Here is a 22,989-nt window from a genome sequence, read left to right on the forward strand (position 1 = left end):
ACCTTAAAAAACAAAAGTAAAACCACAGTTCTCTTCAAATGTGTGTTTGTTCTTGAATTAGGAGTCTCTTAGATCTGGGGATATGCCCTCTGTTTATTATAAAATGCCAGATACTGATGATTCAAAATGTAGTGATTTGAAAGGATTTTTACTTACTGTCTTGATTTCTGTTACATCAGTAACACCTTGCTGCTTTAAGTATTGTATTTTGCCGTGTTTTGCTCTTGTTTCAAATCTACAGTTCAGAATTTGAATTTTCCAGAAAAGGGAAATGTTGAGACTTTTCTGTGTGTAAACAGTGACACTCTGAATGCCTTTGAAGGCAGTGAAAGCAGTTTTCTGTAGAACTTGGGATTTTGGGATTCAGATGTTTGAATCTCTGCATTCAAAAATAAAAAATACACTTCTAAAAATACAGGTTATTTGAAGTATATGTTTGATAAATCCCACACTGAAAGGTGGTTTTTCCCTGAAGTATTTCTGTGCAAAAGTAGAGTAAGATGTTCTGCCCTTTATTTCTTTGCAAAGAAACGTGAACTGGTTTTCAGGATTTAAATCAGAGAGCCTGAACACCACAACTGTGGGAAGCAGGTGGAGCACGTGGAGTTCATGGGCATTAACTCAGGTGGTTACCTACTGTGTAGGATTAGTTTATTTGACCTCTGCAGAAGTGCTGAACTGTAGGTAGATCTCTGAAAATAACCCACTGCAGAGGAAAGGCAGGTGGAATAAAAGCTGGGAATGCAGACAGGAGCTGTGACTCAGCTGCTGCCCGATGTTGGTGTCTTCAGTAGCCGCTTTGTATGGAAAGTATTCTCATGCCAGACAGTTGTTGAGTTTTAAGGAGAGACTCAAAGGCTGAGTGAAAATGTGCAGAGATTTTTTTCCAGTGTCTGCTTTCCAGAGGGGGTTCCCCAGGTAACAGAGTACTTCATTTGTGAAGGTCAGCAAATGAAGTGACCTGTTGCACGTGCCTGCTCCCGACCCTTTCCATGTCCCAGCGCTCGTGTTTTATCCAGCTGACTGTGTTCTGGAGTCCCTCATGCAAAGCTGACCATACAAGCTCTGCAATCAAGGGACTTTCTGCCCCTTCCCTTCATGCTCTGAGCAGGAAGTGGTTGTATGGAATGTCTTGTGGATCTGAAGACAAACAGTTGAGCAGGTGGGAGGGCAGCACCCCTTTGAAAATTTGGTGTGAGCTGGGGGATCCAGCTTTGTCAGCAGCTGACACGGTCTTCAATTCCACAGGCAAAAGAGTTCTGTTTGGACATTACCAGTATCAGCCTGGGATAACAAATCTGCATCTGGTATCCACTTTAAAATGGAAATGATTGTTTTTAAAAGACTTTCAAATCTTTAGAGAAACACAAACAAATAAAACCAAACAAACAACCCCCAATCAAACAACAAACTAGTGGTTTCATGGCAGAATTTAAAAATTGAAACCAAGAAAATCTGAACTGGAATTCTTTACCGAGGTGAAAGAATTGCAGTAGCTGAAAGGGTTCCTGAAATCTGAGTCAGGGAATGATCTTACTTAGCTGTGGGAGAGAGGAAGTACAGTGTGCTTAGAAAGACAAGGTGCCAGCATTACTGGAAAATATCCTATTAATACTGGTGTCCTTAAAGCAAAACCAGGTCCAGTGTCCCATGCCTGGTTCAGGGAATGAGAAAGTGTAGATGCACACTATTGCTGTTCAATTTGATCAGTCTTCCTGGAGTGTGAAAGAGGGCTATGAAGACATACTTTACCTGAAGCTGAAATGCATTGGGATGTATGTCAGTAGGTGTCACAGTAGGTACAAATAAGTTTGGTGCGTGTTTTGGGTTTGGTTGTGGGGTTTTTTTTAATTTTTAAAAACACTGTTTGTAATTGGTATTTTTAAGGTGCAGTATTTAGTTCATTCCCTAAATGTTCTCCCATGCACTCTGGAACAGGAGTGATGTTACCCTGGATCCAAGGCTGTAGCATTACTTCAGAAACCAGCTGATTTTCAGACCTTTCAGCTTGTGTGTGCAAACCAACAGCACATTTCACTGCTCTTGTTTTGCTGTTCCAGCCCTGCCCATGTGTGTACTCACAAAGCAAAAGGTGAGTTGTCTTGGAAGTGCTTACCTTTCATGTTGCATATCATTTTACAGAGAAGGAAGGAAATTGCCTTTGCTTCCAGGTGATAGCCACCTTTTGTATCTCCACTGAATGTGGTGTGAGTCAGTGACCATCTTGCATGCCAGTTCTGTTCTGTGTTGGAAAAGATCCATGAAGAACTGTTTGCACAGTGGGGAAGTTGACCTCAGTTCCAAAAAGAGAAAATCTAGGATGGAATTGTCCTTGATTCCTTTTATTTGGTCTCTCATTACCACTTGTCTATATCCTAAGAATAGGAATGATGTATACTGGGAAGTTTCAGTTCTATATCAAGCCTCTCTGTTTGAGTTAATAGAAAATTTATACTTGTCATGTTAAGTTAAATAAGTTAAATATAATACATGGGTTTTCAGGTCTTTTGGTTTTTTTTTATTGCCACTGTGTTCTAGCTATGTATGTAAAACACCTTTCTCAGATTCTGAAGTTCATTAATGGCTCCAGATCTTAACCCTTGCATAATGCAGGCTTTCTAACATGGCAAATGTTTTTTGTATGGAAAAGAAAAATCTACTTACTTAAAAAGCTGTGTGTAACAAATAGATTGAAACTTTTATTGCATTTATGTCATAGCTTAGGAGGCTGTCTGGGAGAGGGTGTTTGTGCATTTAGAAAAAGTGCTTAGAGTTGGTTTTCTTTCCTTTTGGAATCTGATAATCATAATTTTTAGATCTTGTAGTAGTAGGAGGCATTTGCCATTGAGAGTAAGATGGAGTGAGTAGGAATGCACTTTCTCCTGAAGTACTGCTGGCTTCTGGAATGGTTTTATTCTGCCCCGTGCCAGGATGTTCCCTTTGGAGCAGGAGGTGTCCTCTGTGTCTCCTCTGAACTGGTTATTGAGAGCCTCTGCTGAGAGCTGCTCAGCCTCCAGTGAGGAGTGTCCCTGGTTCAGAGGGAACCTCCTGGCTTTCAGTCTCTGCTGAGAGCTGCTCAGCCTCCAGTGAGGAGTGTCCCTGGTTCAGAGGGAACCTCCCAGATTTCAGTCTCTGCTGAGAGCTGCTCATCCTCCAGTGAGGAGTGTCCCTGGTTCAGAGGGAACCTCCCAGATTTCAGTCTCTGCTGAGAGCTGCTCAGCCTCCAGTGAGGAGTGTCCCTGGTTCAGAGGGAGCTCCCAGATTTCAGTCTCTGCTGAGAGCTGCTCGGCCTCCAGTGAGGAGTGTCCCTGGTTCAGAGGGAGCTCCCAGATTTCAGTCTCTGCTGAGAGCTGCTCAGCCTCCAGTGAGGAGTGTCCCTGGTTCAGAGGGAGCTCCCAGATTTCAGTCTCTGCTGAGAGCTGCTCGGCCTCCAGTGAGGAGTGTCCCTGGTTCAGAGGGAGCTCCCAGATTTCAGTCTCTGCTGAGAGCTGCTCAGCCTCCAGTGAGGAGTGTCCCTGGTTCAGAGGGAGCTCCCAGATTTCAGTCTCTGCTGAGAGCTGCTCGGCCTCCAGTGAGGAGTGTCCCTGGTTCAGAGGGAGCTCCCAGATTTCAGTCTCTGCTGAGAGCTGCTCAGCCTCCAGTGAGGAGTGTCCCTGGTTCAGAGGGAGCTCCCAGATTTCAGTCTCTGCTGAGAGCTGCTCAGCCTCCAGTGAGGAGTGTCCCTGGTTCAGAGGGAGCTCCCGGCTTTCGGTCGGTGCCCGTTGCCTCTTTGTCCATTGGATTCCGATCTGCCCCCGTTGTTTTTTCCCCTGACTTTATTTAAGCTCACATTTCTTCTCTCTTTGAGCTGCTGTGCAGGTTTTCTTTTAACACTGCACCTGTTCAAGGTCCTGTAAATGTTGTGCTTTATTGTTACTGTATTTTTTTAAAGAAAGATCCAGTGTTCTTGCAACAATGTCATTGTCTTCCCTTGCAGCAGGCTCCCTTCGAGGATCCACCCTGTGAAACCAAATCCTTTCATAATTACCCTCTTGTATTTTTTGTTCTAATCGAATACACCACTAAGCTCCACCACTTCTGGAGGGAAAAAGAATAAAAGAAAAGTGCATCTAGTGGTCTCTATAAGGCAGAGCTAGATGAGACCTGCTCTGTGAACTTCAGCAGGACTTTAGGTAGGTTATTTCTTCCTTGTTCGTGTGGTGATACCCACTGAGTTTTAGTAAAGTCACTGTCATTCTGCATGACATAAGAGTTTAAAATGGCTGTAAGTAAAATTTATTGTGCAGCATACCAGCAATATACAATACTGAGTGATTTCAGGGGAAACACTAGTGTTTCAAAGCTGGACAAAAGTTAAGAATGTCTCTGCAGCTGGAATTGGACTTCCCATTCTTATGCATGATGTTTCAGCCTTGCCTGTGTGACTGAACAGTTTTCTTCACTGAATGTGTCTAGCTGTCAGGGCTGTTTCTTACTCTCAGAAAAGTCTTTACTGTTGTGGATTGGGTCTGTATCCAGCCCATGCAGACAAGTGAGGAAGGGAGAGTGTTTCCACATGTTGCATTTAGTTGTTCTTTCTCATGATCTTGTGGTGGAAATCTAGGAGATATTTCCTTATTTAAAAAAAAATTGAGCAGTGTTCAAGGGAGTGTCATTGACCATGTTCTTTCAGTGCAGCCTCTTGGACTGGGCGTGCTGAGAGCAGACACACAGCCCTTGCCTGTAGAACATGGCTGGTGCCCATCACTGACAGTGTAAGCACATGGAGTGTGTGTGTTTTAAAAAAAGAGGCTTCACCCTTCCCAGTTGGCATTCAGCATTCTAGTGTAGTATAGTGATGCTGATTTTGATAAATTTATTGATGGTTTGTAGCCAACAAATAATCATCATTTGCTTCCTTTTAGTTTATTCCATTTTTCACTTAGATGATCCTGTTTTGGGGGTGTGTTTGTGGGCTTTTTTGATGCTGAAAGTGGGGAGGGTTGATGAGTTTACATTCTTTGGGAAACACGTGTAAGTGCTGCTGAACCTGTTTGCTCTGGCAGTGGGCAGGGATGGTAGTGGGCTTGGCCAGCAGGAATAGCAGGGATGGCAGAGGGCAGGAATGGCAGGGATGGCAGTAGCAGTGTCTCTCCCATATGTGCTGGTGGTGCAGAACTCAGGAGCTGGAGCGTTTGCTGCCCTGTGCCCTGGGGTGTGTGGGACCAGGGACTGCCCCTGTCAGCACAGCCTGCTGGGGATGTTCCCTGCATGAGTGGGAACCAGCCTGTGGGGGGTGTGGAGCTGTCAGGAAGCCACATGTGGAATATGATCCAGGCTCTGGAAACCTTCTTGTTACTGTTGGTGTGTGTGCTTCAGGTTATTCATAGGAGCTGAAGAAATTCTGTTGCACTGATTTTTTTTTTCTGCTGTATTTCATGAAATGAACTTTCTGAAGCATCTCTGTTTTATGGACGGAAGGCTTTTGGTTTTCCTGTTGACTTCATGGGGTGTTTATGGCAGTCTGTCAGATTACTTTTTTACCCCCTTCTTGTTGCATATTTGTACTGCATATTTTCTAAAATGAGATATCTTTGCAGTTTTTCAGTAGAGAAGACAAATGAAATTACAAGTCACAGATGCTCTCAGAAAGGGTTCTGAGAAAGACGAGCTCTTCATACTTTCATTTTGTTTTCCTTGCTCTTCTTTCCTTCTGCTATCTGAAGATAGTTATCTGAAACAACTCAATTGTCTTCCAGGTTTAACAGCCCAAATGTATTTTTCTTATACTCTGTATTGCTCTGCAGCCTGCAGTGGTGCTCAGTGCAGCTGGTTGCTGAGTGTGAAGTGTGGAAGGCAGAAGTGGTGTGCTCACAGGGCACGGGGGCATTGCAGGGAGGGAGGGAGGGTCTGTTCTGCTGTCTGGGCACGGGGGCATTGCAGGGAGGGAGGGAGAGTCTGTTCTGCTGTCTGGGCACGGGGGCATTGCAGGGAGGGAGGGAGGGTCTGTTCTGCTGTCTGGGCACGGGGGCATTGCAGGGAGGGAGGGAGGGAGGGTCTGTTCTGCTGTCCCTGTGCCACTCGCTGTGTGTGGGACAGGGCAGGGCTGGGGCCTGTTGTCCCCCTGTTCTCCACTCCTGTTCTTGGCTTTCCCAGCTGCCATCGGGCTGCTCCTGCCACTCCCAGTCAGCTCTGAATGCCAGGCAGGAGTTAGACCTTAATTCTGGTTTACTTGTGCTGGAGTGTCTGACAGCAGCTGACTGCCATGGAACTGTAATTAGATGTGGAATGTGGAGAATGCTACATTATTTTTCTGTACCAGAAGACAGTGAACTCTTAATTGCTTAGTTTAAGTATTAAAGCATTCCTCATGCATCAGGACTTTGCTTGGCCAAGTGAAGCTGTAAGAAGTAAATGTAACTACCAAAAAGGTTCTCCTGATGACCTCACTGTTCTATTTGTATCGATCCTGTCTGTATTTTGTTTGGATTTATGTGAATGGATGTTACTGACCTTGCATTTATTTTTGTTTCTCTCCGTTATCCTCTAGGAGCAACATTTAAAATGTTAAAGGCAGTTCTAAAAAAGAGCCGAGAGGGTGGAAAAGGGACCAAGAAAGATCCAGGTATGAATATCAATGCTATGTGTACTGTGCTGCCAGCTCCAACACAGCCCAGGGCCAGGGCTGCAGAGTCCTCAGCTACAGAAATGCAATTGAAACTCCCTGATTACATATTATGGGTAATAGAATTTTTATTATGCATGTATTGGGAAAAAAAATTAATTGAAAAAAAATTCAGTGAAAAGTTATTAAACTGATTACCAAGATTCTGTTGTTTTAGTTTTTGCTTTAACTACAGGTATTTTTGAAGATAAAATTAATCATCAACAAATCTTACTTAAAATAAAATAAAGCTTATTGTACTGTTAACCATGAATTTAGTAGGCCACTACTTACCTGTGTCACCTTCCAGGAAGGCAGGTAACAAGCTCTCATTGCAGTTGCCAGGGGCAGAGAAGGTCCAGCAACTCCCTTTGAGGAGGAGCAGGTGCTGTGGACGTGCAGGGGTTGGGGCTGGGATGAGCCCTGCCTGTTCTGTGTCAGGCGTGCTGAATTTAGTTTTTGCTGCAGTGGCTGAAAAGCTCATGGACCTGAGGGAGAGTTACCTGTTCTTCACAGTTATATTTTTAACTTCAGACTATTCATGTAGACTAATACATCTGATTTTCTGTTGAGTTAGATCCTAAATTACCCATAAGAGTGCATTTACACTCCTTGCAAAATGGATTTCCTACTCCCAGAATAAGTAAAAGCAAAACCAAATGCTTCTTTAATGTATAAACCCCAGAGTGTAATACAGCTGCCACATCCTTGTTTGCTGGAACCTTGTAGGCAATGCAGTCCTGCTTTCTTGGACAAGCAGGTTATATCTGTGTCTTGCACTGCAGCTTTTAAACCTCTGCAGAGTTACCCTGAGTCCTACAGGTGGAGGGGATTTGCAGGGTTCTTTTGCAAAATGCTGTTGTGTGTTCATCTGGCAGCTAATGTGTTCTTCAGGAAATTTTTGTGGTCTTGTGAAGTTTGCACTCTGCCACAGTTCCTTTTTAAGTGACTGGCTGATGGGTGCTGTGCTGACCAGAAAAAACACTGACAGTAGATCAGAGATGCACAGGAGTGATCACAGAGCAAGATGAAAAGCATCCTGGTAATTTGGTGTGTGCTGCTGACTTGGAGTTACCAGCTGGAGTTGTTTAAACAGAGTGGGCTAAAGATTCCTGTGGTGAGGCTTTCACTGGTACATTTTTCCTTAAAATACTAGATGGAAATTGGTTTAAGCTCAAAAGGAAAATCAGGCTGTTTGGAACAGAGCTCCTCTGACCAGGCTTTGATTAAAATCTGAAGCTTGAAAAGTCTTTTTCCTGTAGGTCAGAAAACACATTTTGTGTTTTAGGATCTCATGACATCTGTCTGGATTAATGTGTGCAAAAGAAAGGATTTTCTCCCTTTGTTTTTACAAATAGAGTGCTGCTGTATTTCTGAACACCAAGGGAAGAGTTAGAGCCTGGGAAGTGTTTTGTTTTCATTTTTGATTTGTTTTTTTTTGTTTGGGTTTTTCTGTTTGTTTGTTTGTTTTGGCTAGTTTTGGTTTTGTTTCTTTTTTACCAGCAAAGCTCTAGAGTTTCATGTATTAATTGGATGTTATGGAAACCAAGTAGTGGGGAAAACTGGTGAGTAATGCCTGGCTGGAGAGAGCTAGAGTAAGGAGGAGTGCAGGAGCCGCTTTTTAAAAGGAAGGAAGTAATTTATACAGTGGATTCCAGAGATTTTTGCTTATTTTAGATTTGAAGATGATGTGAAAAATTTAAAAGAAATCCATGTATTCCATTCTGTATTACCTCCAGGACTTCCTGTAAAGCTATGTCCAGTTTAATAGTTTTCTCTTTTGTTCCAAAGGGCCTTCCAACTCTTTTGGCTGTAAGACATTTCTCCATTTTAGAAAAGATGTGAAGCAAGGCAAAGAACATTAGTCTTTGTAGAGCTTATTTTTTGCTCTCTCCTCTCTCTGGTCCTTGAACTCAAAACATGAGAAATGGCAGGGATTTTCTGACTGTGGAGTTGTCCCACTTCATGGCCCTTTGGGTCCATAATAGCCAGAAAAGCTCTTAAAATGTCCTGCTCCCTGGAGAGGGTGGAAATGCTCACCAGGAATGGGAGCTGACTCCAGAGGCAGCAGAGTTGATGTGGAAATGGCCATCCTTTGAGCCAGCCCTGGACAGAGTAATGCAGTAGTAAATTGAGATGTTTCTCTCAGCTTTGTGGGCACATGAACTTGATTTTTTGCTGATGAAGTTTTGGAAAAGTTTTCTTTTTTTCAGAGCTTGGGAATGTGGGAGGAAGGAGACAGCACAGCTCTGTAGTGCTGCCTGGAACCCAACTGGGAAGACTTGCTGGGGTCTGTTTTCAATGTGTTCCTGGTTTAGGAGTGATGCTGAGTAGGTAGGAGCAGTAAAATCTGCATGGGTTGTACTGGGCATCCCAGCCAGGGCAGGAGGGACAGCAGGGCCATGGGCTGCAGCTTGACCACGTGTCAGTGGGTTAGATTGGAAGAGGTTTAGGCTAAACTGCAATAGCTTTTTCTTAAACTGAGGTAACCCCAGTTGTCCCATGGGTTGCATGAAAGGAATGCCTGGAAATCTGTGTAATTCAGATCCGAGTGGGATGATTCCTGTTTGACTGAATAGAACTTCCTGTTTGTGTGTTAACTCTGTTTATTGGTTTTACAGCTGGTAGCCTTGTGGAACCAGTGCAAATAGGAAAGGTGGTTTTTTTCCTGAATTGAAGGCACAGCTGTTGTCTTAAAAAGTCTGTAAAAGGGTTAAAGAGCAAAAAGAAATTAGGACTGGGTTTTTTTAGATAGCTTGTGTGGATGTTAATGTTAGAATTTCTCATTTGCCCTGACGTAAGGGCTGAAGACCTGATACTGTGCATAACATTTTTGAACTCAACCTGCTGAGTATGGGGATTGCAGTTTTTCATAACTTCTTAAATTCAAGGTCATCTTGAAAAAGAGGGTTGCAAGAAATGGTGTTGATGCTTTGGGAGAGAGACTGAAGTGCTGTGCTGAAGGCTGGCGAGTGTCTCTGTAGAAATAAGTTCTTCCCTGAGCAGGTGGCAGGCTGTCCCGTGGCAGTGGCGCTTGCCTGGCCTGCACCAGGAGCAGTAGCTGGAGGTATGCAGTTGGGCTCAAAACCTGCAGTTGCTGCAGTAAAAATTCTACAATTGTTTTGTTAAAATAGCTGATTTAGGTGTGGCTGGGAGGCATTGATAGGTAGGTAGGTGGCTGTTGTAGGATTAGGTAAAATGTAAATGAGGCAAGTTTAACATGTTCAAACATGCACATACATACTTATCAATATGTGCAAACACATGTGGACACAGGTGAAAAGAGCTGTGTTGGCAGCAAGTTGTTCATGGGTAGAGCAGCTTTTACAAGCAGAACTAATGGAATGCATTTCTAAAGGTGGATTTGAGGACAAGGTGGTTGGTTGGTATTCCACTTAGACAAATGGATGTGCCAAAGGAAAAGAATTTCAAATAAAACAATTTTTTGACCAAACTTTTTCTGCATCCAAATTTTTTCTGGTGAAGCAACCTGTCTTTACACTGCTTCAGACATAGTTACTTCCATACAACAGAAATATCTGTCTGTAAGTTGATTTTTCTTTTGTCTTGTCCTTCCTTCCATTATGGATGAAAATACTTGGTAAAGGACAGAACCTGAGGGGGAAAAACCCACAATCTGCACCTGTCTCATTAAAGGAACAGAAAACTATTTTGGGAATGTTTGAAACCAAGCAGGAAGAGAGTAAACAGGAAGATTAATTCTTGTGTCCCAGAAGGTAATTGGTGGGTTTATAGTGTCTCATGCACACTGAGCTGAAAATGTACAGCACTTACTCCCACAGTTTCCCCTTGTTTCTCAAGGTTTTCGTTCAGTCTCAGAAACAAAGTAAAAATGTGGTATTTTCTCCTCTTTGTCAGGTTATTGTTATCAAATAAATATTACTCTTTGCAGAGTTTCCGAGTCCTGCAGCGATTCTCTGGGAGGTGTCTCTGGTGTAACTCATGGGGCCTGTGGCCTCTGCTGAGGGCACACATTCTCCTGCCTTGCTCTTGGCCTTTATGTTCTAGATTTAAGATAATCTCAACTCTGCCATATTTCTGCCCTGCATCTCTTCCTGCCTACCATGGAACTGTCTCTGCTCTCTCTCTGTGTTGTTTTCATAGTTGATTGAGGTTTGCTTGTTGACCGGTTTCTTTCCTTGAGGTTTTTAAATTGACCTCTGTAACCACTGGGAGGTTTTCTGCCTCTGGCCTCTCTTGGAAGGAGCTGGCCTTTCTTATTTTAATACAGCACAGAAACTTTGTGTATTAGCGTCACAGTTCAAGAAATTGAAGCCAAAGACTGTTGTCCAGGCTCAAGTTCAGCAGGGTTACCTGCAGGGCTTGTCTGTGTCTGTGATGAGGTGATGATGTAAAGACTATACACAGTAAGCTTCAGAAGATAAACAAAAAGTACTTCTTAGCTGTCATTGTTTTAGAAGTTCTACTCATTCTTAAATGCTTCAAAATGCTTCAGAGGTAGGTTAGTATTAGTATTTCCTGTTGGGTTTCTGTACTGCCAGAGGCTTTCCACTATATAATTAGGTTTGTTTTATTTAACTGTCCTAAAGTCAGCAACTTGTCTGCATTTGGGAATCTGCTTTTTTTTTTTTTTTACTTACTAAGCAAAAGCTCATTCAATATAAAATACGTGTAAAGTATTTCAATTTAAAAAGAAAGGAAAATCCTGTATATTAAGTTTCTACAGAACATGCTCAGTTATTTCAGATGGCTTTTTAGTAGCATGAGCATTGTCGTTCTGTTGACCCAATATCAGGCCTGAAGGAACACGAATAATGGCAGTATTGTGCTTAGTTTGCAGTGCTCTTCCTGCACTAAATCCCATCAGAAGTTGAACATCAAATGTAGTACATGGTATGCGTGAAAACTTCGTTGATGTCAGTAGAAATTTAATGTGGTAAGTAGTTGGAACTTTTAGGTTTTCCAGCTTAGAGGCTTGTTAGACATTAATGTAGTGCTCAGATAACAAGGAACAGATTATTATGTCAACAAAAAGTGTTTAGAATGTAGCACATAATGCTTTAAAGGAGAGAATCTGGAGAAATGAGGTGGGTGGGTTTGATTTCTGAAATAAAAGGTATTGAAGTGCTTATATATTTGTATGCATCGGGCTTTCAGTGATTGCCTGCATAACCAGATCTTTTGAATTTGGTTGACAAAAAGGGTCCATATTAATAAGTATTTCTTGGGTCTTGTTTGATCCAGATTTGATAGATCAGACTTAAATTTTTACAATTTTGAGACTTAGTTAGCTTTGGGTTTCCTTCTTGTGTTCAGATATCTTTGTATAAGTATCCTTGACTTAAATATGAGTGTACAGATTTTTGAATGTTAGTATAGACTGGATGCTTTATTTCTGCATTATGTTCTGTGGTAGATGGGAGTGTTAGTTATTTTGTTTGTCTGCCTTCCTCTTTAGGAACATTTTATACAAAAAAAGTAGGATGAAATCTGAAATTTCTTCCCTTTTTTTGTCACATCATCAGATAAAATTAGGAAATTGAGATTCAACTTAGCATTCTTTTGGAAAAATAAGATGTGTTTCAAAAGCATGAGCTGTGATTGCTCATACAATGTTCTGCCATTCCTGTTTTTCTGTCTCCTTTCAGCCAAGGCCCTTGTTAGGAGTCTGATGTGCAGCACTTGGAATGATAAACAGAAATGTGCTGAAATTCACTGGCACTGTGTTTTGGGGTTTTTTTTTATTATTTTTATTGCTAATGGCAACTAAATTGCTACTCTCAAAAAGAGGGCAGTTGCTGTGCAGAAAGGCCCAATCTTTTCCTAAGACCTGCTATTTAATCTTTATTTTAGAAGTGAGTGTTTTCACTTGCCTTTAGCAGTGAAGGTGTGACTCTCAGCTGACTGTGGCTGGCCAAAGGCATGTTTGAACCCAGCTGTCTTGCATTGCATCTCACTCAGCTTCCTGGCTGACACACTCACAACCCAGCTGGGAGCATCAAACCTTCGGTACCATTCTGGCAAATGGAAAGGCCATTAAAGAAAACAAGTTTGCATTTTAAAACTAAATGTGCAAATTTAATTGGCTTTTTCTGTCCAAACTCTCTGTGTTATTAGGCTTTGAATTTTAAGTGCAAAGGGACTTTGTGGTGCATGAAGTACACATCCACTGTCTGGAACATTGAACTTGGACTGGAATACTTTCAAGTTTCAGTTTGACTTTTTGTTGTTACTCTAAAAATATCTTGCAACAGAAGAAGCATTGTTTCATGCTTAAAATATGGTTTTGATTATTCTGTGTTGCTTTGCCCACTTTCTGCTGCTGTTGTCAGTTATTTAAGAGTTTAAACTTTTTTGCTGAGCACTGAGTATTTAATGTGGTGAATGTCTTTTCCCAGAAGCAAATTCCAGTGGTGTATCCCATGTACCTATAAACAAACCTTCCCCTCCCCACCCCAAAAAAAAAGAGATTCTGCCCTTGAAACACACTTCAGTGGTCCGAATAACCTCTTCTCTAAAAATTAGTTGGTTTTTTAAGTAAGAACTACAAGAGAACATTTAGTATTTTGTGTACTGAAAAAGTAATCCAGAGTTCAGAAATAAATGCCAGAAAATGGGCAAATAATGTCAAGTACAAGCAGAGTTGGCAAAGCTTGTCCATTTAAAGCTTTTATTCTAATGGTGCCTGGGTTGTTTCTCGCTCAGTGCACTTCACTGCTTCCTTTACTCAGGCTGTAATGAGTTTTCTCCCCATTCCGTGCTAGTTTCTCCATTTTTCTGGTCTCTCCAGAGTCTTAAGAGCAAATAAATTAAATGTTGCTCTTCCCTCATGCATGTATTTTCCATGCCAGGCTGTTTCCTGCCCCAGAAGGCTGGCTGTGGACTGCCCCACTGAGCAGGGCTGGTCAGTGTGGGCAGTGCTGTGACTGGTTGCCTTGCCCTCCCTTGGCAGCCTGGGGCCCTGGGCCCCCATCCCTCCTGGAGCGCCGTCTCCTGCAGCGGATGGACAAGCACACGTGGAAACTGTTCGCTTTCCAAAGACACAGAACCTTTAAAGGGCATTATCAGTGTTTGACAGTTCAAGTGAAGCACCTTATCCACAGTCCCTGAGCCATTAGACAGCCCCGGGTACACTTGCCTGTCAGTTCTGCTGAAAGATCAGATGCGAATGGAACATCAAAAACTGTTTTTTAAAATACCAAACCCACTGGTTTTGGTACTCTCTGAACAGTTTCTTGCTACTTAGGCACAGTGATGCCTCGTTCTGGAATGGGCTTTCCAGATGGATCGCTTTCCTCAGGCCACACAACTGTTTTCTTTTTCCCACTTGTAATTTCCTTCCAAACCTACCTGTAAGTCTCATCTCTTACTGACCCTTGTTAGGGTGCAACACGTTCTGTGCAGCAGAATGGAGTTGGATAAGACAGTAGTGACACGTGAGCACATCTGAGTGTTGGCTGTTCCTGTGGCAGTCTCTCTGGAGTGTGGGTGGTACAGTTGCTGCCTGGGCTGTTCTCCGGCAGTTCTCACAGCGGGATCACGGGACACGTGCTGGGCAGGGACTGGAGGCCTCGTGTGCAGCAGCTCAGGGAACGACCTGTCTGCTGCCCTCCTGTGCCAGGGCATTAATTCCATCTCACCTCGGACCATTGTGCTCACTCTGGAGTAGCAGGGAATTACACCTGCTGAGCTCACCCTTTGGGGTCATCCCGGTGCAGATTCCCAGGATTTGTGCAGTGCTGTCACAGTGCAGCACTGTGGGATCCCAGCGCTGGGTCCCTCGGCTTTGGAGAGCCCAGGGATGGGGCCTGGGCAGTGCCCTGGGCAGCCTGCACTGCTTGGTGTGGCAGCAGCAGGACTCTGGGGGCTGACAGAGGCACCATCCCCCTGTTCCAGCAGGATTGCCGGGGCTGTTCACAGGCAGAACACCTGAGTGCATTTGGGACTGAGCTGGATGGGGAACAGTTCTGGTTGTCTCTGCTGTGTAGAGGGCTCCAGTCCCTCTCCTGCCCTCACTATGTGCTGAGCTCCAAGTTCTGCCAGCAGGAGCTAGCAGTGGCCTCGGACATAGAGCCCCAGACCAGCCCCATGAACGTTGCCCCAGCCCGAGGATCCTTAGCAATGTACCCGGGGTTTGTCACCTTCCAGTCTCCTGCCCCGGACATGTTACAAAGTGCAAAGTTTGCAGCTGTTACATGGCAGGGTTTGTTTGCTCCTTCCTTGGTTTCCAGTTGGTGCCAGAGGAGTCTGGTCAGAGCTGTGTACTCCTGTGTTTGGGGCGATGTGGTGTGGCCCTTCGCTCCATGGGGCTTCTTGGCCAGCAGCAGCACCCTGCAGTGTTAGTGCTTTTTTTTTCTTTTTAAAACATCTTAAACAGAACTGCAGAATTTAGGATTTCTTCTTCTGCAGCACGATTCTGTATCAGATGTTTTTCTGAGGTGGGTTGAGAGTTTTCCGTTTCACTTAAGTAGATAGGTCAAGGGAGAAAAAGACAAAATGGGCCAACCCAGCAGGGCCTGCCGAGGGAATCCACGGAACAGTGACTGCTCTCAGTCACTCAGTACCCAGACTCAAGGACTCTGCATGTTCATTGTTTTAGCTCTCACTGTTGTAAAGGCTGTGTAATATATGTTATACATGAAATATACATATATATACATGCAATATATTATACATTAAATAATCTGAATTCCCACATCTGCACCAAACTCTTTTTAAGCATATTTTGATAAAGTAGTTGGCATTCTTCTGGTTTCTAAGTAACTTACATTGAATGAAGAATTAGATGCATTTTATTATGTTTAATACTGACATATACCCTGTAAAGGTTTTCGTTATTCAGTAGAATTAGTTTAATCTTGAAGTTCAAGTTTTCTTTTAGGATATCAAGCTCTACAAAAATCATTACTTTAGTCAGCCATCCTTGTATCTTTTTGTATCTAAAGAAGAAAAGTAGTTTGTTAATCAGATTATGCTTTTGAATTGCATCCCTAGGTGCAACTAAACTGGGATTTGATTTCCATTCTTCAAGCTTTTTGTGTGTGGTTTTTAAAGCTATTAAGTTGTTTCTGTGGTTACACTGACCACTGAGTAAGAACTCCAGTGTTGATTGATGTTTTGAAAGCTTTTTGTCCAGAGGCTACTTGGCAGTGGAAAATGTACAACTCAGAGGTTTAAAAAAAAAAGAAAGTGAGGTTTCACAGGACCTTCCCTCATGTGTTTGTTTGACATTGTTAGCAAATTTGAGAGGGGTCATTTTCCTCCTGCTCCGGAATTGGCATCACCAGTTTTACACTGGGGTAGGCACCAAGAATGTCATGTAATTTTAAAGTATTGTTCTGGTAACTAAAATGATTTTAAGTTACTAACCTGAAGGTTAGTAACAAATAATTTGGGGTTTCTGTGTTTATCAGCATGTGGCCTCTGCGTATATTCAGGCATTGTAACAAATTGTATTTGGACAGCTGTTTCTCACGCATTTTTCTAGTATCATGTCAAATTGCTATGTTAGAAACATAATGTATTACCTGGTGGATCCCACAAGCTTGGTAATTTTGGGTCTGTTTTGTCATTGTAGTTCCAGGTATCTTACGGGAATTTTCCTGTAAGTTGGATGAAATGTATAAATTTGGTCATCAGCCCAATTTGTACAAAATAGAAGATGCAGGATTAGAGTAAATAAAACCTACAGGATCGATTCAGAGACTTGGGAAAGGATGATCTAAGCATATAAAAAGAAGCTTGTCACCCCTCAAGCTGGAGCCAGCCACAAGTGAGGGTCCTCGTGTGGATGTGGAGCTGCCCTGCAGGGCCATGAGTGTGTGGGTCCCACAGAGACATGTGGGCTCTGTCCCGTGGGTCCCACAGAGACCTGTGGGCTCTGTCCCGTGGGTCCCACAGAGACCTGTGGGCTCTGTCCCGTGGGTCCCTCAGAGACCTGTGGGCTGTGTCCCGTGGGTCCCACAGAGACCTGTGGGCTCTGTCCCATGAATCCCACAGAGACCTGTGGGCTGTGTCCCGTGGGTCCCTCAGAGACCTGTGGGCTCTGTCCCGTGGGTCCCTCAGAGACCTGTGGGCTCTGTCCCGTGGGTCCCTCAGAGACCTGTGGGCTCTGTCCCGTGGGTCCCTCAGAGACCTGTGGGCTGTGTCCCGTGGCCGGGGCTGAGCTCCAGAGCCACGAGCCCTCTCCAAATGTCGGCGCTGCCTGGGCAGGGCCCTGGGCTGGCTCTGGGAGTCCCTGCCCTGGGCACGGAGCAGTTCCTCGTGCTGTGCCCCCGTTGTGTGTGAGCAAAGGGGATCCTCATCCAGCAGCTGTGAGGGACAGGGGCTGTTCCAAGGCCTCTCCATTAAAGCTGCTCCTGGATCAGGAGGGGAGGAAGGGCTGGTCCGTGCCACGGGCTGGGCAGTGTCTGAGGGGCTGGAGGTGCACACCTTCGGGTGGGTCCCTGTTGTCCCTGTTGTCCCTGGTTTCTGAGCTCCCAAGGGCTCACAGCTCAGTCTGTGAGCTGTGGGTTAACAGCTCTTTAGAAAGGGCCTGGAGGAGCAGCAGTGCTGTTTCTGCTTTCTTGGAATGATATTTGTCCAATAGCTGTCTGCTGTTCCACAGTATCCTCACCATTCCCACTCGTAACAGGAGTTTTTCTGCTTCAGCAGAACACAGTGCTGTTAAACATGTTCACATCACCGAGGATATGACATGCTTAGGTTGGAGCCAGTAGGGTTGGGTTTTCTCAAGATGTATTCTTTGCTCTGAAGAGCTATTCTGTCTGAACACTGTGGGTATGTGAGTGGCAATAAGCAAAGGCTTGTTGTAAAATTAGGAAATGAAGCGATTGAAAAGGAGAATTTCTGTGGTACACATTTTAGATTTTTGGTTTTTAAGTCAAACTGCTCTCAGAATCTGAGCCATGGAAGACTGCTCCCCACAGAATCTGCAGGGCTGTCAGGGAAAAGGAAGACTGGAGTACTGCTGGCACAGAAATTACTAAAATATAGTGGTGTTCGTATGTATTGACTGTAAAATATCTTTCCAATTACTGTCATGATCAAATAATCAGAATTTACTGATTAGAGCTATTTAGCCCCATCCAACTCTCTTCTGTGTTGTAAAATTTCGTATACAATAGAGAAGGATAAATTAATTCAAAATTCAAAAGTCGACTAAGAAGACATTAACAGTGAATTAAACAGATTGTTTGTGTCATCGTAAAAGGGAAAATAGAAGTGAGGGAATTGTAGGTGTGCCTGTTAACCCTCTTGCACCCCTCACCTCTCAGCATTCCACTTGAAATACTTACACAAATTCCAACTTACAACCTGGCAATGTATCTAGTAAACAGCTGTTACCAAGAATTCCAGTATTTTCTAATTATATTTAGCAGCATTACCATTCTACTTCCTTGCTTTTTGCTTATGTTCAAAGGAAAAATGGAATATCACAAATTTGTCTTTGTTCTTCAACAACTTGTGATGCAAACTCACATTACTGTGTTGAATAATAAAGAATAATACACCTAATGTTAAACCTGTGCTTGAATCGCCTGTTGTGAAAGTTTGTTTTCAAAAAAACCAGAAAAAAATCCTTAACCTCTTTATTTCTACTCAAAGTGGAAAAACATCTTAGACTGGCCATCTCTGAGTGTACCTTTTAGTGATCTACCTTTTCATTCCTTATGAGGGGTAACCCAACTAAATTCCTCCTTTAACTAGTTCAGTAAACAACATTTCAGGTGGTCCTGACTTTCAGGCTACCACAGTGATCCTAAAACACCTTTTTAGCTGTAAAAATACTTTTATCTTCATAGGAAACTTACCTCTAAGATTGAAACCTAGAAAGTACTGACTGTTGAAAGTGAGATTTTTCTTCCCCCTTTCTGTCTGTAGTACAGTAAATGAAAATATTGCTTACTTGTGTTTACAGTTTTCTGGTGGCTATCTGAATTCTGCAGTGGAGGGGGCACAGTAAGATGAGTCCTGCTCAGTTGTTGCTGGCAAACGTTCCCATGTGTTAAATACTTGTATTTCAGTGCAACTCTGTGCTGTTTGTTTTGGCACATCAGCTAATGGATGACAAAATTCTATTTTTAGCAGGTGACTGCTGCCCAGAGAATGCCTCGCAGGCCGTAGCCACATCTGGCCACAATGCAGCTTTGCCCCCTGGGGAGCAGCCAGGCCCCGAGGACACCTACAGAATGAACGTGGCCAAGGGAGTGTCCATGTCCCTGCCCTCCTCGCCCCTGCTGCCACGCCAGGCCTACCTCCTGCAGGCCAGGGCAAACAAGAAGTCTCCAGGTAAAGGCAAACTGAGCTACTCAAACCTTCATAGGGTGTTAGCTCAGTTATTGACAGATGTTACATAAAGTAACACAGTAAAATCATATTGAACTTTGGCAACAAAAACAAGAGCAGTGCATGTTCCCAGGGAAAAAAGGTTATTAAATAGAATATATTAAATAGAACATATTATTTCATATGGCAAAAAATTAACTGATGTTGCAAATACTTGTATTGAAATATCTGAATATGGTTAAGTCCAGTTATTTGTGCTTAGTGTATCAGGTAGAGGACTGCTGCAAACCCCTTTGTTTATGCAAATGTTAGTGACTGTGGAAGAGTCGTTGTTGTACCTTTTGCAGTTCATTTGTTTCACTCCTATCTCCGAACATAAATGTATTAATAGACAAATTGCTGTGGAAGTGACAAGGAAGTTGATAATTTTCAGGGACTGTGTCCTCAGTGGTGCCAACACAGTGGTGTGTGAGCCAGGCTAAATATGGGGCTCCACGGGCTCCTTTTATCAGCATTCTGTGCATCGAGATCATTCCAGCACACCGGCAGCACTTGGGTTCACTGGGGGCAGAGCTGGGGGCCAAGTGACACTGTCCATATTCCTGCTGCCCGTGGAGACACTCAACAGGTTTGAGTTTATAAGGTCTGGGAACAGAGGGTGTTGAAAGGTGGGTTTTGTCAGCACTGAGAAATGTCTTGGCTAATGACCCATTTTATGTAAAATTAAAGAAAAACCATTGTGCAAAGGATTGCTGTAAGATAGCTAATACAGTTTGTAAAAAGTATTCTTGGTTTAACTTGCCTATCAATAGTGGGTTTTTTCTTCTTTCAAAATTTAAAAGTAATAATCTTGCTTTATACGTAAATAATTTTGGGTTGGTTTTGACAGTTCACATAAAAGTTTTGAACCACAGAATGGTATTTTGAGGTTTTGTCCCTTGCTACAAGTGGTTCGTGTGCTAAACAACTTTAAATGATGGGTGAAGTCCTTGAAAAGGGGAAGGAAATGGGATTTTTGCCCAAGACTTAAGTGAAGGTGAGGATCTAACTCTTAGTTTTGTTACTGTTGAGAAAACCTTACTGCAATCTGGGTGTCTTTGAGATAATATTTTACCAAGCCCCTCGCTCAGTGATTTCGGGCAGTGACATACATTGTTATAAGGGAGTTGGTGCTGACTGGTTCTCTTGCAGAAAATGATGAACAGTTGATAAACGGTGACTGAAAAGCCACATTCACTGTGACTGCAAAGTCATTCCACTGCAATTCCCAGCTAAAGGAAGAGAGTCCTTAACAGTATAAAGTGCTGGGAATGCATTGGCATTTATGTGTCATTATTTTGTACAAAGACCTAACTAGGCAATAGGCTGCTGACAGAAACATTCTGTGCTGTTCCTTTGACTCTAAACAAACAATAGCTAATGGAAGATGATTTAATATAAATTAGCTGCCTCACATCTGGGGCAGGAGTAGTACAAAGATGATACTAATGTCCTGATTTCAAAGCTCCATGTTTTAGTAGCATGATAGCAAGTTACAGATCTTTTGGGATATGGTGAGTGAAAGAGGAAAGGATTGGGCTATAGTGATGAAGTTATCTAACCAGTGGTAGAAGGAAAGTCTGATTTCAGCTACTTAGAGACATGGTTTTCAGTGTAAATAATATCATTAATAGTTTTTGAAGTCTTTGAAACTGTGTAATAGAGCAGAGAAAAGAGTGTGGTCATTGGTTCTGCCTTTAATTCTGTCCCTATGGCCACACAGGTTGGTGGTCAGGTATGTATTGGGTGATACTCTTGCATAACTTATTTCCCTGAAATAAAACTCCAGGGGTAGTAGTTGATTGTACTCTGATTTAGGAGGGTCAACTAAAAGGTTGAAAATACTGATTTGTAAAGGATGTTCCAAAACAATGTGGATTTGGAGTTTAAGGTGTAAATGAAAGATAGTGCTGCTGCCCTTGAAGTAAATGTTTGCTGGCTTAAATTAGTGATACAATAATGCTTGAACAGAGAAAGGGAACAGCTTTCCTTTGAAATCAGGGCCTTTCCATCAGTGAATATCAGAGATGACTGCTAGGAGAATCTGCCATAAATGTGCAACAGAACTTTAGTTAGTTTTGAAATTAAACTTCAGTTAAAGCTTCTAATTAATAAACAAATTATCAGCATACTTGATTACTTGAGACTAGACTAGGTCAGAGAACCGGTTTCATCTCAGCTGCAGTTCTGTGCCCTGCCCTTGAGAGCTCTGGGAGCTGTTCCTCCTGCATGCAGTAACCTGTCCCAGGTCCTGCACCTGTGTGGGGCAATCCCCAGGATCAGTACAGCTCCACTTAGTGCTGATGGGAGGGAAAGGAAGGGGATGCACAGGTTACAATCATCTTTTGAAAAATCAGCTTTACTGCAGTCAAAAAAAGCATTAAGAATTACTAGGAAAGGAATAGATAATTTTTAAAAAGTATTGTTATGGAATTGTATAAATCTGTAGTTTGTCCTCCTCGGGAGGAGTCTGGTGTAACTGGTGCAACTTCAGACATGTGCAGTGGATGTAGGACAGGGCTCGACAGGAACGACTGGTGATGTGGGACGGTGCTGAAGGAGGAATCATTGCACTAGACTGCACTGGGATTTGTCTGCCTGGAAGAAGGACAGGTGCAGGGAAAAGGAGGCAGTGCAGGGACAGTGTGAGGTGGTGTTGGGTTAACCTGCACAGGGTGCAGGCTGGGAAAGAAGGGCCGGGGTGAGTTGTTGGAGGGGAAAATCCATCTAGAACTCCTAAATAGCAGGTGGCTGCTTCTCCCTCTGGGAATGGTGAGGCCCTGAACAGCAGTCACGGGAGCCCCCCAGGGACTGGGGTTCCCTTACTTGGATTCCTCTCTGCCGTTTGCTGCTGATAAAGCCCTACCCCAGAGGAACCTTCCATCAGACCTAATTCAGCCATCTTACACTTCTGGAAAAGTGCTCCTGTTGTGCAGATACAGTTCACATTTAAATGGGTCCTTTTTCATCCATTTATTGATTCATGTGGCCTGTTCTAGATTAGTGCATGAAAATAAACTTACCATGAATTCTCATACTTGTTGCAACGTTGTATGTCAGATTTGCAAGTACTGTAAGTCACTTCCACAGTAGTTTGTGAGGAAGAAAATTCAGTAAAGGGTCTCCTTCACAGCTTAAAACATGAGTGTTAAAAACACGTCCCGAAGATATTTCCATTTTGATCTAGTTGTACCTGACTGCTACATGTTGTTCTGGTTCTTTTAGAATGATTACTTTTTTTGTTGTTCAACCTTGATACATTTGATTACACTTCTGCTTACAAATGACAGGTGTGGACTATTGTCTCCTTAAAGAACGTGAATTTATTTCAAAGGAATGTGTATTTTTTGCTGTTTCCAGCAGGGCCAGTGCCCCTTACTTTGTCAGGCAGTAGCGTTGGAAGAGCCCCCTCTGCTGACAGTCGGTTCTGAGCTTTCGGGGCAAAAAGTGGAATTGACTCAAGACTCTCTATTAGGGATACAAACATATGTTCATATATGACTGACGTTTCGTGCCCAGCATTTCTTAGCTAAGAAATTGGATTGTCACCATGTTCCCATGTTGCACTTTTAGATGGAAGTCTGAAAGAGCAGGTGGATCCACCCAGATTGTTCAGGGGGAGTGACACCCTGAGATGGGGTGGCCAAGCTTCCCAGCTCTGTGACAGTGTGACCCTGGGAGCCCGAGGCCAAGGAGGAGAGAGATGCAACTTCTCTTTCAAAGCAATCATCAACCTTAGAGTGCTCAGGAAAATGAGCAAGAAATCAATGCAGTTTTTAGAGACTTAATGTAGCATCGGAGGCTGCTGCCAGAAGGAAAGATGGGATGCTTTTTGTGGCTGAAATGCCACATTCTAAATATATTGTGGGGTTTTGATAAACAAAGTGTGGGATGTCTGAGAGAGCTTTGGAGTGGCCTTGAATATTGAGCCAAGGAGAGGGATGCTGTTTGAAGACCCAAACTGCAGACAGGAAAGCCCATTTACCAGGGACATGTGTGCAGTTGGCATCAACCCCACAGTCCCTCTCCAGAGCTCC

The 22,989-nt window shown here is 43.3% G+C and overlaps 1 protein-coding gene across 8 annotated transcripts in view; it reads left to right on the plus strand.

The window, feature by feature from the left end:
• The window catches only part of TANC1 (tetratricopeptide repeat, ankyrin repeat and coiled-coil containing 1), a 68,021-nt gene that overhangs the window by 14,986 nt on the left and 30,046 nt on the right, over positions 1–22,989 (plus strand). For 3 of the 8 annotated variants that reach the window (XM_064661793.1, XM_064661791.1, XM_064661796.1), the window contains exons 2-3: positions 6,530–6,604; positions 18,713–18,916. In XM_064661793.1, the coding sequence (XP_064517863.1) occupies positions 6,544–6,604; positions 18,713–18,916 (265 nt within the window). In that variant the 5' untranslated portion in view covers positions 6,530–6,543. Of the gene's footprint in view, positions 1–1,947; positions 2,093–3,976; positions 4,173–6,529; positions 6,605–18,712; positions 18,917–22,989 lie in introns of those variants that run through there. The other 5 variants (XM_064661797.1, XM_064661792.1, XM_064661794.1 and 2 more) reach the window with 4 other exon arrangements.

This window comes from Pseudopipra pipra, chromosome 7 (assembly GCF_036250125.1).
Source record: "Pseudopipra pipra isolate bDixPip1 chromosome 7, bDixPip1.hap1, whole genome shotgun sequence".
In the NCBI taxonomy this organism is placed as follows: Eukaryota; Metazoa; Chordata; class Aves; order Passeriformes; family Pipridae; genus Pseudopipra; species Pseudopipra pipra.